General features: G+C 41.9%; 1 protein-coding gene across 2 annotated transcripts in view; it reads left to right on the top strand.

Annotated features, from left to right (window-relative positions):
* The first annotated feature begins 14116 nt into the window (after positions 1-14116).
* The window catches only part of Kcnj1 (potassium inwardly rectifying channel subfamily J member 1), a 40279-nt gene continuing 38942 nt past the window's right edge, over positions 14117-15453 (top strand). The window contains exon 1 of one of the 2 annotated variants that reach the window (XR_002025100.1): positions 14117-14361. Coding sequence is in view for 1 of the 2 variants with exons in the window: in XM_010616563.2 (XP_010614865.1) it covers positions 14357-14361 (5 nt within the window). In the remaining variant the exon portion in view is untranslated. The remainder of the gene's footprint in view (positions 14362-15453) is intronic. The other variant, XM_010616563.2, reaches the window with a different exon arrangement.

Here is a 15453-nt window from a genome sequence, read left to right as displayed (position 1 = left end):
TAAACAAAGCAAAATAAAATGAAAGTCACCTCTAAGTTGATATGAACATTGTGTGATTTCTTTTTGTTTTTCTTTTTTGGTACCGTACCGGGGATTGAACTCAGGTCCTTGTACTTGCAAGGCAGGCACCGGAACCACTGAGCTAAATCCCTGGCCCATTGTGTGATTTCTAAGTGGTATTAATAGGAACATGATATCTGGAATGAAGTAGTTAGTCTTTAGGCTGGTGGGAGGTAACCCCTGGAGTTCTGGACCCTGAGGGCAGGGTTTTTAAGAAGATTCTAGGCAGGCTATGTGGTTGGGTGGCTGTTGTTGAGAAAAAAAGCATAGGAATTGTGGGAAGGCTAGAAATAACTTCTAAATTCCCTTTCAATGCAGGGAGTTTGAGAAGCTGTGAACCTCTGTTTTCATTCTAAAAAGGCAGCTGCCTGGGGAGATGGTGGTGCAAGGTTTTTCATAATGACAATCTGGCATCTAGCTATGAAAACTACAAGAAGAGCCTATGTCACAGAGATATAGCAAGAGTGGCTGAATTCAGGAGGCTTCAGAAAGGCATGCAAGTCTCCTCTAGGAGCTGGTCTTGATAAGCCTGCTGGTTCATTACTAAAATGAGAATTTCAAAAATAACTCTCTGTCTCCTTCCCAAGCAGAAGAGGAGGCCCAGGTAAAAGGGTAACATCGAGGTTCCTATGAATGCAGGGTGGGAAATAGTCCATCACTTTTACCTAATAATTTTACCACCAGGACCCATTGCTGCACTTCTAAGAAAAGCTACTACAGGTCAGCCCCTTAGCAGGGAAGTTAATGGAGTAACAAAACAAAGAACTCAGGAATCCTAACTCTATTCTCTTCTGAACTCGGTGGCTATGTGAAAGTTTTCCTGCTACTGCACTTTGAGGACCTACAGGGCTAAAAGCTCATAGGAAACCCAGAGGTTGTTACTTAAACATAGACTGCATGAAGAGAAGAGCCTGCAACGATGTTCTTTTCATCTTCAGGGCTGGGAGATGGAAAAATTCTACCACTGCTGATGGTATTGGTGGAGCACTTGGTTGGAACTGACTGGAGACTTTGTAATCTCTCCAGCATTTCTGAGGGAAGAAGATCTCAGGGCACAACTCTCTTTCTAGAAAGCCAGGCAGAGAGGGGAACAAGGACAACTGTGCAGCCTCCTGGTACCTTCTCTCCTTCATATAACTGTACTTTCTGACTGTCACGAGTGGCCAGGCTCTAAAAATAGCATGTCATGAGTCTGTGTGTGAGGACTGGGTTTATAGGATGTGTTCCCACAATGTTCTGGAGGAGGTAAAATTTCTTATCTGTCAGAAGGTGTCAAAATAGGAAACACACTCTGTAAATATGGAGTTCTGGGTACACCATAGCAAAACAGCTCAAGATGGAAAAATCAAAGAAACAAAGAAAAATGGTAAGCATCAGTTTAAAGATGCATTGGTCTTGCACTCCAGGTGTTTGTCCCTCCCGCAGAGAAAGACCACAGTGCTGCAGAGGATCTGCATGGACACAGCAAATTTTTTCCACATTACATCCCTTTTTGCTCTCATCCTGCCACATCTATGTCCTCTTCTTCACTTGTGCATTCTAATTTTTCTCTCTGGCCTCTGACCTCTTTTTTCACTTACTCCCCACCTTCTGTGACCATCTACTCCAATTGTCCTTTCCTACAGTGCCTGATATGAACATGATCCTCTAAGAAGCTTCCCAAATTTTTCCAGCAAGAAGCTTCATCTTTTTCCAGGCCTCTGTAATACTTTGTATGTATTTATGCTTTATCATGTTTGTGACTGTCTTCTCCTCTACAAAATATCAAACTATTGAAGGACAAGGGCCATGTTTCATTCATCTTTGTAACTTGCAAAGTTGCCAGGTGGATATTTTTTACTTAGTAAGACCTTTAACAAGCTTCAGACTGGAATTGGTCAAACTCCTTCATTCGATTATACCCTTTCTTTTTCTTTTTTGCAGTACTGGGGATTGAGCTTAGGGCCTTGATGCTAGGAAAGAGCTTTACCACTGATCTACAACCTCAGACTTCTATCCTTCTTTAAGAATAGCCTCTTAAGGGCTGGGGATTTAGCTCAGTGGTTCCACTGCCTGCCTCACGAGCGCAAGGTAAACCCCCACCCCTAAAAAAGAATAGTCTCTTGACCATTTCTCACCATGTGATAGGCTTTCATCATCAGTAGCAGTTATGATTTTAGAGGGGAAACATTTCATTTCTTACATATGCTGTCTTAAGACTTTTCCATTGTGAGTTGTGTATAATAACAATGCTCTTTCCTTCTCATCACTTCAATGGATTATCTAGCTCAAGTAGTCCATATATTCAGCTATTACTGTCACTGTTTTACTAAGTACTGGCCATTAAGAAAATCAAACCTCTTTCGGTGGCCTGCCTTGCAAGCGCAAGTAAAAAAAAAAAAAAAAAAAAAAAAAAAAAGAAAATCAAACCTCAAGGAGGAAAGAACCTATTCCTAAAAAGAGTCCTCTGCTCTGTAGGAGCTGGGAGGTCTGTGGGGTGATGTACTTTGCTTGTGGTACGGTCTCCATGGCTGCCCTTCCCAAAACAAAGAAGGGGCCCTCACCATAGGCTCACTGTCTGTAGAGGCCTGGGAGTAACTTATGTCTAAATGGTTAGGGAAAGTAGAGATTTCAACTCAGTCTCACCATGTCTAGTAACTTGCTTTGCAAAGTGCATGAGACTGGGGATGAAAAGTCACCTATCAATAACTCTAATGATGCAAACAAGTTGATTCTTCCTGTCTGACTACTGGACAAACATGGGATGACACAGATATTTTCTGTGTCACTCAATACGACTCTTTCCCTTGAGACAGAGGTAAAGGGAGAGAAATATTTTCCACTACAAAAATTAAAATAAAATTACAGTCATACAGTCCAATACTGAGCACTAGCCTTGTCTCTGAGAAATGGCCCTGCCTTCAGGCGCATGTTTAGTTAGCAAGGCTGTGTAGTAGCAAGTGGCATGAGATGTCCAAGGATAGCAACACTGGGGTATTTAGCTACCTTTCCTTGCACTTAACAGTGTGTGGTGAGTGAAAGTACCCCAAAATCACTCAGACTTAGGACTCCATTTTCACATGGAGAAGGATGGTCACCATTTCCAGGCCTCTGGAAGGTGTGGTTCAAGGTGGGGGCTGTCAGAGGCTCCTTCTTATGGCAGGAATCTACTATCTTCGGACTTGCTCCATCTTGTAATTCCATTGTAAGATCTTCCAAGACAAAAGGAACTGCACCTTTATTTATTTGTAAAAATTTTAACTTTTTAATTCCAATCACCTTTCTCTCGTGGTAAGATATAATTTCTGTGTAATATTTTAGTTTCACCTTTGCATATTCCCAAACCAGTCATTTGCTGTCAGAGGCTCCTTCTTATGGCAGGAATCTACTATCTTCGGACTTGCTCCATCTTGTAATTCCATTGTAAGATCTTCCAAGACAAAAGGAACTGCACCTTTATTTATTTATTTGTAAAAATTTTAACTTTTTAATTCCAATCACCTTTCTCTTGTGGTAAGATATAATTTCTGTGTAATATTTTAGTTTCACCTTTGCATATTCCCAAACCAGTCATTATGATTGCTGATTCTTTGTTCAGCCTATAATGTGCCAGGGATTGGCCAGAAAAAAGGAGCAGAGTATGTTCTGTTATGCAATGTGACAGAACTGTGCCTTCAAAGTATATTTTATTTTTATTAAAGTAATATATGTATAAAGTTTAAAGTGCTCTTGTTTGCCCTATCCATATGACAGTTTATTCCCTTCATTCCTCATATAGCTGTATAAATGAGTATTAGATGAATGTTTTATGTTTATATTATTGACTCACTCAATATTATTCACAGCTGAACCCAATTAGTGTGTAATCAGTGCATTTCCTTTCCTTTATATGTGTTTTCTTCCAGGTCATTCCTTTAGGTATTTTAGAAGGTGTATCCACCAGAAAAAGAGAAGGAACTCATAAAATGGGATACAATACATCCTTATGCACAGAGACCACCATTGGTGGAATTAACAATGTTCTCATTTTCTTTGTACTTAGGTCTCTATGCAGCTACCACTGATTCATCTTGGAAATCTTCAGAACCATGAAACTCCTTTTAACATAATCATTGGCAACTTGGTTGGTCCCATGTTCCTTGAAAGGTGCCCACCCCTCTCACTGGGTGTTCTCAACCTACCTCAGCAGGTGTCCAGGATAGTGGTCCTTCCTCATTATGTAGGCTGGTCTTGTTGCTTCTCATTTGTGCTGGGGCCTCTGTGCCTAGGATGTGTTGTATCCCATTTTATGAGTTCCTTCTCTTTTTCTGGTGGATACACCTTCTATAATACCTAAGGGAATGACCTGGAAGAAGGAAACTTGTAGATTTGAAATAGCTTTAATCTACCTACACATTTAATTGAGGGTTTAGACTTTATTTAGAATCATTTTTCTCCAACGTTTCAATTTAGAATTGATCCACTTTTTTTTTTTTTTTGTAAAACTGTAGGCATTCAAGTGGCCTTGAGGTCCATACTTGTTGCTAATTGTTTATGTGTAATCTATGTCTCTGCTGTATCTGCAGTGTTTTAAAATTTGAAAAAAAATTGCCTTGGTGTAGGTATTTTACAGTTTTGTTGCTGCTCTGAGTTCTTAGCAGATCCTTTCAATTTGGAACACATGGACTTTAATTCTGAGAGTTGCATAATTTTCCCCTTTATTTATTTTGTTTTACATACTTTCATTATGGAACTTGCAAGTGTTTTCTGGGTCCTCCCAGAGGCAGATGCCAAGGCAGTATGAAAAGCAGAAAGTTTTTGTTAAGGTGATGGCTATAGGAGACTATGGAGAGGGATCTGGGGAGCTTGGGGTTGGGTACAAATCTGAGGTATGTGAAACAGAAGGAAGGAAGGCTGGAGTGGACACCTCTTAGTGGCATTTTGGAGCCATATTTCTCTGTCAGAGACCCACCTCTTCCAGGAACTGGCCAACTTTCCTGTGCTGGTGGGAGCAATCCATGGGCATGTGGCCTTAGAGTGGAAGGTATGGTGGGCTTCAGTGGGTGCAGTTGAAGGCTGGCCAGGTACCATTTCATGGCTTCCGTATTTTATCATCATGCATATGTCAACTCCCCTGCACTGATTCTATTCTTTCCTTTTCCTCCCAATGCTACTCTTCAAAAAAAGATACTGAGAAGTTTTATTGGTGTTCTTTATAAATATTTTGCACTCTAATAATTTAAATTTACAAGTGCTTTTTCCTTTCATTCTTGGTCTCTTTGCTAGCTTTCTGTTCTTGTTTCATGTCTATGCTATCACATTTTCTCTTTGTAGATGTCTGGGTTTTATATATTTATTTTGCTCCCTGCTCTATCTCTGTCTGCTCCTGTGTTATCTGCTTACTTATATATAGCTGGCTGGATTTTTCTCTTTCCTGTTAGAGTCTTTCCTCAAATATTTAAAGATCATTGGAAAATGGTGAGGGAGAGGCTACGTGTGATCCTGCTGGGTGGCAGGACCCTTGGTAGTCAGATATAGGAGATCTTTCCTCTCAGCTCATGGAGGTTTACTAAAGAGGACTTGGTCCTCCTCCTGTGTGAAAGTGATCAGACACTCGGAGGTCTGAGTGGAAGACAGAGGGCTATAGGTCTCCCATTTCAGGGGATCATTTCTTCACATGACCTCCTGTACTCTCCAGTATGTGCTTTACCCTTCACCTTAACTATATTTGAAGAGCCCAAGTCCACACTCCTTCTGCTAAATCTCAAATCCTGGCCTGGGGCGCCTATTTCATGTAAGGACTCCCAGCCAGTTTTCCTGTCTTAGTACACACATCAGCCATGTTCGCCTCTCTTTTGAGAGCTTACCCCTTGCCCTTTACCAGCTTCTCCCTCCCAGGCCTTGCATTCAGCTCTTTAATTGTTTTCCAGCTTCCTACATTAAAAAAATATCTTGACTGTTATTTCTTTTCATCTTTGTGGATTTTTACCTTGTGGTTTTATTCCCATTTTTGTTCAAAAGCAAAAATAAACATTGGTTTACTGCACTATATTATATGCTATATCATTACACTGTACTATATTATTATTATTACTATTCTATTTTGGGGGGCATTGAAATTCATTCTTGCCTTGAACTCACTATGTAGCTCAGGATGTTCTTGAACTCATGGCAATCTTTCTGCCTCCTGAGTGGTGGGATTACAGGTGTGCCTTACCATGCCCGTGCCCAGGGCCCCACTATATTTTTCTCTTAAGATTCCTTCAAATCTCTTTCCTTATACCTGAAAGGATGAGTTCAAGTCTTTGCATAGACAATAAATGATACCACAAAGTCTACAGTTTAATCTGCTTTTCTAAGTAGAGCAGAGAAAGGACAAAGACTTAAACCCTCTTCCAGGGCATTCTATCCACCATAGATAATTATCTTCATGAAGCAATGGACAGAGCCTGCTCATTAGCTCTAAAGTCTCAGTTTGTGCCCCATCTTGATCACATACTAAAATCTCCAAAAGTAAGTTTTTTTCACCTTTCTGTTGAAGTCTGGTTAAAATCATGCATATCCCAGAGGTTCTAAGATGAACACTGATGCTGTGTACTGAGTCTCAGCACAGACTGAGAACTCACTCCCTGTGGGTTTCTCCCCTTCCTCTTTCTGGCCAGGAAGAACTTGCCTTAGTAGTTTTTCTGATGTTGGTTGCTCTTGCCTAGGTCATCCAAGTGCACCTCCCACTCCTCCTACCCAGAATTTTGTCCTACTTTGCAAAGTTCTGCCCACTTTCCCTGCTATGTGTGCCTACACCAGGGACTTGACCTTTGAATCTGTCATGTTCTGTCCTTTGTTGTGTGAATAGGAATATCCTGCCTTCCTCCAAATCAGACAGGCACCTCTGGGGGTTTTTGGCTTACCAAATGGCTGCTGTTGGAATATTAGTAATGAATAGAACAATAATTTCAAAATGTTCCAAATTTCTCTAAGAGGAAACCCCTACTCTTTTGACTTTGGTCTTCATTCAGAAATAGAAGTGGAGAAGCTCTATGATGATTCACATGAATTCTGTCACTGCTGGCAATGCCAGTGTGGTTTGACAGCACTGGTGTCCAGGACAGAGCAGGAGGTGGAAGAGGGCTTCCCAGATGAGGACCCAGGCTTTTTCTCTGACCACCATGATATAAAGCAGCAGATGTATTGGAGCTGGAGCAGTTTTTCTCCATAAAGACAGTGTATTGGAGGACAGAACACGAAGCAGTCATGCTGGTTTTATGGAAGCTATAGGATTTCGTCAGGTCAAACATCTTCATTTCCTCATTATCAACAACTTTTGTGGAACTGAAAGAATGCATCAGCCCTGCCCTTCCTGTTGCTTAGCAGCAGACTATTTCTTATTCCCAGCAGGTACAAAGGAGTTTAGTTTTGAAGGCGAGAAAAAGGGGAACAATGGTAAGATCCCTATCCGATTGGCTTAGTAATGAGACATCTTACTGCCATTGTGTAAGAGGTACTTGTCTTGCAGAGATGATGGCATTTCTTTTCCTCATTTGGGGTTTATGCTGCCCTGTCTTGGAGAGGTAATGTTTACCTATGAGACATGGGTGTGTGTGTGTTTGCTCTGCCACAGTTGTCTGCTGGATAACTCAGAAAATGGAAAGACACACCCACAGTTCACACTAGTGGAGAGACAGAACATCCCCTTCCTGAAGCTGCTGCTCCAGACATTGGATCATGAAATCCCTTTGCTAAAATATCCCATGGGACCCCAGTGTCTCTTCTGCACACTCCAACTGTTTTATTTATTTGTAAAAATTTTAACTTTTTAATTCCAATCACCTTTCTCTTGTGGTAAGATATAATTTCTGTGTAATATTTTAGTTTCACCTTTGCATATTCCCAAACCAGTCATTATGATTGCTGATTCTTTGTTCAGCCTATAATGTGCCAGGGATTGGCCAGAAAAAAGGAGCAGAGTATGTTCTGTTATGCAATGTGACAGAACTGTGCCTTCAAAGTATATTTTATTTTTATTAAAGTAATATATGTATAAAGTTTAAAGTGCTCTTGTTTGCCCTATCCATATGACAGTTTATTCCCTTCATTCCTCATATAGCTGTATAAATGAGTATTAGATGAATGTTTTATGTTTATATTATTGACTCACTCAATATTATTCACAGCTGAACCCAATTAGTGTGTAATCAGTGCATTTCCTTTCCTTTATATGTGTTTTCTTCCAGGTCATTCTTTTAGGTATTTTAGAAGGTGTATCCACCAGAAAAAGAGAAGGAACTCATAAAATGGGATACAATACATCCTTATGCACAGAGACCACCATTGGTGGAATTAACAATGTTCTCATTTTCTTTGTACTTAGGTCTCTATGCAGCTACCACTGATTCATCTTGGAAATCTTCAGAACCATGAAACTCCTTTTAACATAATCATTGGCAACTTGGTTGGTCCCATGTTCCTTGAAAGGTGCCCACCCCTCTCACTGGGTGTTCTCAACCTACCTCAGCAGGTGTCCAGGATAGTGGTCCTTCCTCATTATGTAGGCTGGTCTTGTTGCTTCTCATTTGTGCTGGGGCCTCTGTGCCTAGGATGTGTTGTATCCCATTTTATGAGTTCCTTCTCTTTTTCTGGTGGATACACCTTCTATAATACCTAAGGGAATGACCTGGAAGAAGGAAACTTGTAGATTTGAAATAGCTTTAATCTACCTACACATTTAATTGAGGGTTTAGACTTTATTTAGAATCATTTTTCTCCAACGTTTCAATTTAGAATTGATCCACTTTTTTTTTTTTTTTGTAAAACTGTAGGCATTCAAGTGGCCTTGAGGTCCATACTTGTTGCTAATTGTTTATGTGTAATCTATGTCTCTGCTGTATCTGCAGTGTTTTAAAATTTGAAAAAAAATTGCCTTGGTGTAGGTATTTTACAGTTTTGTTGCTGCTCTGAGTTCTTAGCAGATCCTTTCAATTTGGAACACATGGACTTTAATTCTGAGAGTTGCATAATTTTCCCCTTTATTTATTTTGTTTTACATACTTTCATTATGGAACTTGCAAGTGTTTTCTGGGTCCTCCCAGAGGCAGATGCCAAGGCAGTATGAAAAGCAGAAAGTTTTTGTTAAGGTGATGGCTATAGGAGACTATGGAGAGGGATCTGGGGAGCTTGGGGTTGGGTACAAATCTGAGGTATGTGAAACAGAAGGAAGGAAGGCTGGAGTGGACACCTCTTAGTGGCATTTTGGAGCCATATTTCTCTGTCAGAGACCCACCTCTTCCAGGAACTGGCCAACTTTCCTGTGCTGGTGGGAGCAATCCATGGGCATGTGGCCTTAGAGTGGAAGGTATGGTGGGCTTCAGTGGGTGCAGTTGAAGGCTGGCCAGGTACCATTTCATGGCTTCCGTATTTTATCATCATGCATATGTCAACTCCCCTGCACTGATTCTATTCTTTCCTTTTCCTCCCAATGCTACTCTTCAAAAAAAGATACTGAGAAGTTTTATTGGTGTTCTTTATAAATATTTTGCACTCTAATAATTTAAATTTACAAGTGCTTTTTCCTTTCATTCTTGGTCTCTTTGCTAGCTTTCTGTTCTTGTTTCATGTCTATGCTATCACATTTTCTCTTTGTAGATGTCTGGGTTTTATATATTTATTTTGCTCCCTGCTCTATCTCTGTCTGCTCCTGTGTTATCTGCTTACTTATATATAGCTGGCTGGATTTTTCTCTTTCCTGTTAGAGTCTTTCCTCAAATATTTAAAGATCATTGGAAAATGGTGAGGGAGAGGCTACGTGTGATCCTGCTGGGTGGCAGGACCCTTGGTAGTCAGATATAGGAGATCTTTCCTCTCAGCTCATGGAGGTTTACTAAAGAGGACTTGGTCCTCCTCCTGTGTGAAAGTGATCAGACACTCGGAGGTCTGAGTGGAAGACAGAGGGCTATAGGTCTCCCATTTCAGGGGATCATTTCTTCACATGACCTCCTGTACTCTCCAGTATGTGCTTTACCCTTCACCTTAACTATATTTGAAGAGCCCAAGTCCACACTCCTTCTGCTAAATCTCAAATCCTGGCCTGGGGCGCCTATTTCATGTAAGGACTCCCAGCCAGTTTTCCTGTCTTAGTACACACATCAGCCATGTTCGCCTCTCTTTTGAGAGCTTACCCCTTGCCCTTTACCAGCTTCTCCCTCCCAGGCCTTGCATTCAGCTCTTTAATTGTTTTCCAGCTTCCTACATTAAAAAAATATCTTGACTGTTATTTCTTTTCATCTTTGTGGATTTTTACCTTGTGGTTTTATTCCCATTTTTGTTCAAAAGCAAAAATAAACATTGGTTTACTGCACTATATTATATGCTATATCATTACACTGTACTATATTATTATTATTACTATTCTATTTTGGGGGGCATTGAAATTCATTCTTGCCTTGAACTCACTATGTAGCTCAGGATGTTCTTGAACTCATGGCAATCTTTCTGCCTCCTGAGTGGTGGGATTACAGGTGTGCCTTACCATGCCCGTGCCCAGGGCCCCACTATATTTTTCTCTTAAGATTCCTTCAAATCTCTTTCCTTATACCTGAAAGGATGAGTTCAAGTCTTTGCATAGACAATAAATGATACCACAAAGTCTACAGTTTAATCTGCTTTTCTAAGTAGAGCAGAGAAAGGACAAAGACTTAAACCCTCTTCCAGGGCATTCTATCCACCATAGATAATTATCTTCATGAAGCAATGGACAGAGCCTGCTCATTAGCTCTAAAGTCTCAGTTTGTGCCCCATCTTGATCACATACTAAAATCTCCAAAAGTAAGTTTTTTTCACCTTTCTGTTGAAGTCTGGTTAAAATCATGCATATCCCAGAGGTTCTAAGATGAACACTGATGCTGTGTACTGAGTCTCAGCACAGACTGAGAACTCACTCCCTGTGGGTTTCTCCCCTTCCTCTTTCTGGCCAGGAAGAACTTGCCTTAGTAGTTTTTCTGATGTTGGTTGCTCTTGCCTAGGTCATCCAAGTGCACCTCCCACTCCTCCTACCCAGAATTTTGTCCTACTTTGCAAAGTTCTGCCCACTTTCCCTGCTATGTGTGCCTACACCAGGGACTTGACCTTTGAATCTGTCATGTTCTGTCCTTTGTTGTGTGAATAGGAATATCCTGCCTTCCTCCAAATCAGACAGGCACCTCTGGGGGTTTTTGGCTTACCAAATGGCTGCTGTTGGAATATTAGTAATGAATAGAACAATAATTTCAAAATGTTCCAAATTTCTCTAAGAGGAAACCCCTACTCTTTTGACTTTGGTCTTCATTCAGAAATAGAAGTGGAGAAGCTCTATGATGATTCACATGAATTCTGTCACTGCTGGCAATGCCAGTGTGGTTTGACAGCACTGGTGTCCAGGACAGAGCAGGAGGTGGAAGAGGGCTTCCCAGATGAGGACCCAGGCTTTTTCTCTGACCACCATGATATAAAGCAGCAGATGTATTGGAGCTGGAGCAGTTTTTCTCCATAAAGACAGTGTATTGGAGGACAGAACACGAAGCAGTCATGCTGGTTTTATGGAAGCTATAGGATTTCGTCAGGTCAAACATCTTCATTTCCTCATTATCAACAACTTTTGTGGAACTGAAAGAATGCATCAGCCCTGCCCTTCCTGTTGCTTAGCAGCAGACTATTTCTTATTCCCAGCAGGTACAAAGGAGTTTAGTTTTGAAGGCGAGAAAAAGGGGAACAATGGTAAGATCCCTATCCGATTGGCTTAGTAATGAGACATCTTACTGCCATTGTGTAAGAGGTACTTGTCTTGCAGAGATGATGGCATTTCTTTTCCTCATTTGGGGTTTATGCTGCCCTGTCTTGGAGAGGTAATGTTTACCTATGAGACATGGGTGTGTGTGTGTTTGCTCTGCCACAGTTGTCTGCTGGATAACTCAGAAAATGGAAAGACACACCCACAGTTCACACTAGTGGAGAGACAGAACATCCCCTTCCTGAAGCTGCTGCTCCAGACATTGGATCATGAAATCCCTTTGCTAAAATATCCCATGGGACCCCAGTGTCTCTTCTGCACACTCCAACTGCTCCTTCTTAGGTGAACAGCCCAGTGTGCCAGTCCATGTAGACACTAAGATGGGATCAGAAGTGCAAAGATCCTATTAGAGGAAATATCCAGGTGAAAGGAAACTGGGAGGAAGCCAGGAGTGAAGAAGAAAAAGAGGAAAGACTTGAGGGAGTGTCTTAGACTGCCATGAAGTCCTTGGAAGGTTCTATGTGGCCAGGCAGGAGTTCTCCATCCAAGGTCACCCTCAGAGGAGCCCACTTCTCCCAGAGAAGCCTCCTTAGCTTCCTCTGCACTCAGTCACTTCAGAGTGCAGCAGCCAGGCACTCTGCTTGCATTTGGAGGTCTGCAGGGTACATCCTTGTGGCTCTACATCCAGACTCAGGAGATGGACTGCTTGGATGAGGGTGGGCTAAATCTGGGATCTGTAAAATTCCACAGATGGTACTTGGAGACCTGGAAAGGTAATTAGAGAGTGTCACAGCAGTGGGTTGAGAAAGCAATGGGTGCTTCTGGAGAAAGAACTAGTCCTGGAGACAGGAAACACGGGTGGTGCTCCCAAAGAGATCTGGGATGGAAATGGAAGTTTTTAGCATGAGCTTTGATTCCCTCCTCCTGCTATTTCCCTCCCCATTTGGTACTGCTGTTCCCTGATTCTCTTGCAACCAAACTTCACATGGGAAATGCTACCATAAACGGTTTTAATTACAACCATGACTCATTCTGTTTGTGTTGCTAAAACAATGTATGAGGCTGGGTTATTCATAAATAACAGAAATTTATTTGTCATTTGTTTTAGAGGCTGGATGGTCCAAGATCAAGGCAATGAAGATTTGGTGTTTATCTGGTGAGTGCCTTTTCTCCCCATCAAAAGATGGAGCTATGAATGCCATGTCTTCACATGGAGGAAGGCAAAAATGCAAAAGGGAGATGAAGCCATGTCCTCACAGAAGAAGACAATGAACCTACTCCATCTAGCTTTCTTATACAGGCCCTAATACCATCTGCGATGGCTCTGCTCTCACAACGTAATCACCTTCTAAAAGCCTCACCTCTCAAACTATCTCAAGAACAAAACCGTAGCAACCTACTCTATTCTTTTTAACTTCTCTGTGACACTTGTATATACTTCTAAGTGTTTGAAATTAGAATTTCCTTCCCTCATGTAATTTTGCATCAGTTTCCATGTTATCCTCTCTGTGAACACCATGATACATCAGCTCTGTGGAGCACAGTGGGGTCAGAGTCCCTGGCTTATGATCTCCACGTTGCTGCACTGCTTGCTGCTTCTCCTGTTCATCACCTCACTTCTGAGTGAAGGATGGCGTGTCATTTCACTAGGCAGTGCAGACCTGTTTCGCCTTTCTTCATTCACCTGCACGCTGGGATGGCTTACTAAGAAGAATGTTTCTCAGTGCTTCTGATGAGGGATCAGGCATGAAGTGTGGTGGTTCATGGAAGACAGGATGACTTGGAGGAACACAGGGAAGAGAGCAGCTTGGAGGAATCAGATATGAGAAGTCCTCTCAACAGGAACCTCAGACAGATGACTATAGGAGTTGGAATACATTGAATTTCAATCGCTTTTACTCAGTGGCAGATATTAGGAGATTTCTTCCCACCACAAGCTTCTGAGGTTAGGCCTTGGTAACTTGGCCCTGGTAATGTAGTTAGTGGAGCAGGGTTTTCATCCTGGTTTGTCTATGGTATAGTTTGTTAGAAAGCTTTATATTTTCGTATCACCAGAGCAACAAATGCAGGGCCAAAGGAAGATCATTCTGACATTCTAGGGCTGCTGAGTGAGTCACCAAGCAGTTGAAGCTTTGGAGGGGCTCCTTGATGACCCCAGTGCCTCACCTTGGAGCACCTAGCCTCCTGTGTACACATGCTTAGCCTCATACATTTCACCTGGGCACCATCACACTAATACCTTCCGGTTCCAAGCCATAGCTTTCTATAAACAATCTTTCTTAATTAGCCCTGGCAGCCCAACACCTTTGGTGTATCTAGCCCATTTCACTACCACGCCTACTCTTGTTGGATCCGGTTATAAAGTAAACTATGTTCTTTGAGAGCTGTTGCATACAGATGAGTCGGCAGCTGGTCTGAGCTGACCCACAGACATAAAAACCAACAAGGCTCCAAGTACCCTTACTGGGATTAACCAAGCTATTAGATCAAGGACACAAGGACTCACACACATCAAGGACCTGGCCGCTTCCTTGGGGACCAAGAAAATGTTTTTTGCCTCCACATTTACTCTGGCAATCTATGAGGTAAGGGGAGAAATGTCTCATTGTCTCTTTGCAGGAAAAAAAGAAGAATTTAATTTTTGTGAAAACTTAGCCCTCTTTCCCCCGTTTCAGATCTAGACAGACTTGTCTATCCACTGCCAGCAGACAAAAGTGTGGTTTTTAATTCATGCACACGATGCTCTTGATCTGCTGGTTACACAAGGATTACTAGCTGAGACCTTTATCCTGCCTTCCTGAGACCATTTCACAGCCCTGGAGCTGGGAGTAGGTTGGAATCTTTGGTTGTGATGCTCTTAGTTTCAAAGTCTCCTTCTGGCTGCAGAGATGTGTGTAGACCATCTATGGGTGATGGCACACTTTCAGTTGCTTCAAGACCTTAGTCTGCATTGGAACCCTGCTCAGACCTTCCGCCTTATTAACATAGAAGGTAAAGGTGTTGGCGAGATCTCTCAGGGAAAGAGCTTATCTGGAAAAGGCAAGTTAGTAAGGTATTTTGCTCACCTTCTCCCAGTGTCTTCACTTCATTTCCTGACATAGTAATGCATGGAATTTTGCACCATTTTGAGTGAATTAAACATTGGTTGAGCTCCTGACATACTGCTCTGACAAATGCCCTGCACCAGTGATGCCAAGTGTTTTCCTATGTTTGGATATGCATGGTGCTCCTTCTCCAAGCTCCGTCTCTTAGATTCTGGCCAGAGTTGCTCATAAGAAGTTCATTGTTCACAATTGCCAACCTGTGGAGAAAATACGGTTCCCCCACTTTAGCTGGGTGTAGAAAATGGAGCAAAATGTAGTCCTTGTGGTCAGGAGGCTATGAGGACAAGGGTTTGCCCATCACTTTTGTGCTGGAGGAGCTGCCCCATCCCTGTGTGTCCCTTCAGCCTCAGGCTTGGCTTATGCTGTCTTTCTCACACTGATTTGTATAAATGTACACCCTCTAAATCAACTTCTGTTTCTAAAAGCACAATGGGACAGGGGTATTTGGGTGTGTATGGGTGGATCATCAGTAAAAGTTTTCTCTTTCTCTCCTTCCTTCCTTCTTTCTTTCTTTCTTTCTTTCTTTCTTTCTTTCTTTCTTTCTTCCTTCCTTTCTCTCTCTCTCTCTCTCTC

This window comes from Fukomys damarensis, unplaced genomic scaffold, assembly GCF_012274545.1.
Source record: "Fukomys damarensis isolate Sample0158 unplaced genomic scaffold, DMR_v1.0_HiC HiC_scaffold_16, whole genome shotgun sequence".
Lineage (NCBI taxonomy): Eukaryota > Metazoa > Chordata > Mammalia > Rodentia > Bathyergidae > Fukomys > Fukomys damarensis.
This window is presented reverse-complemented; position numbering and strand designations above follow the sequence as displayed.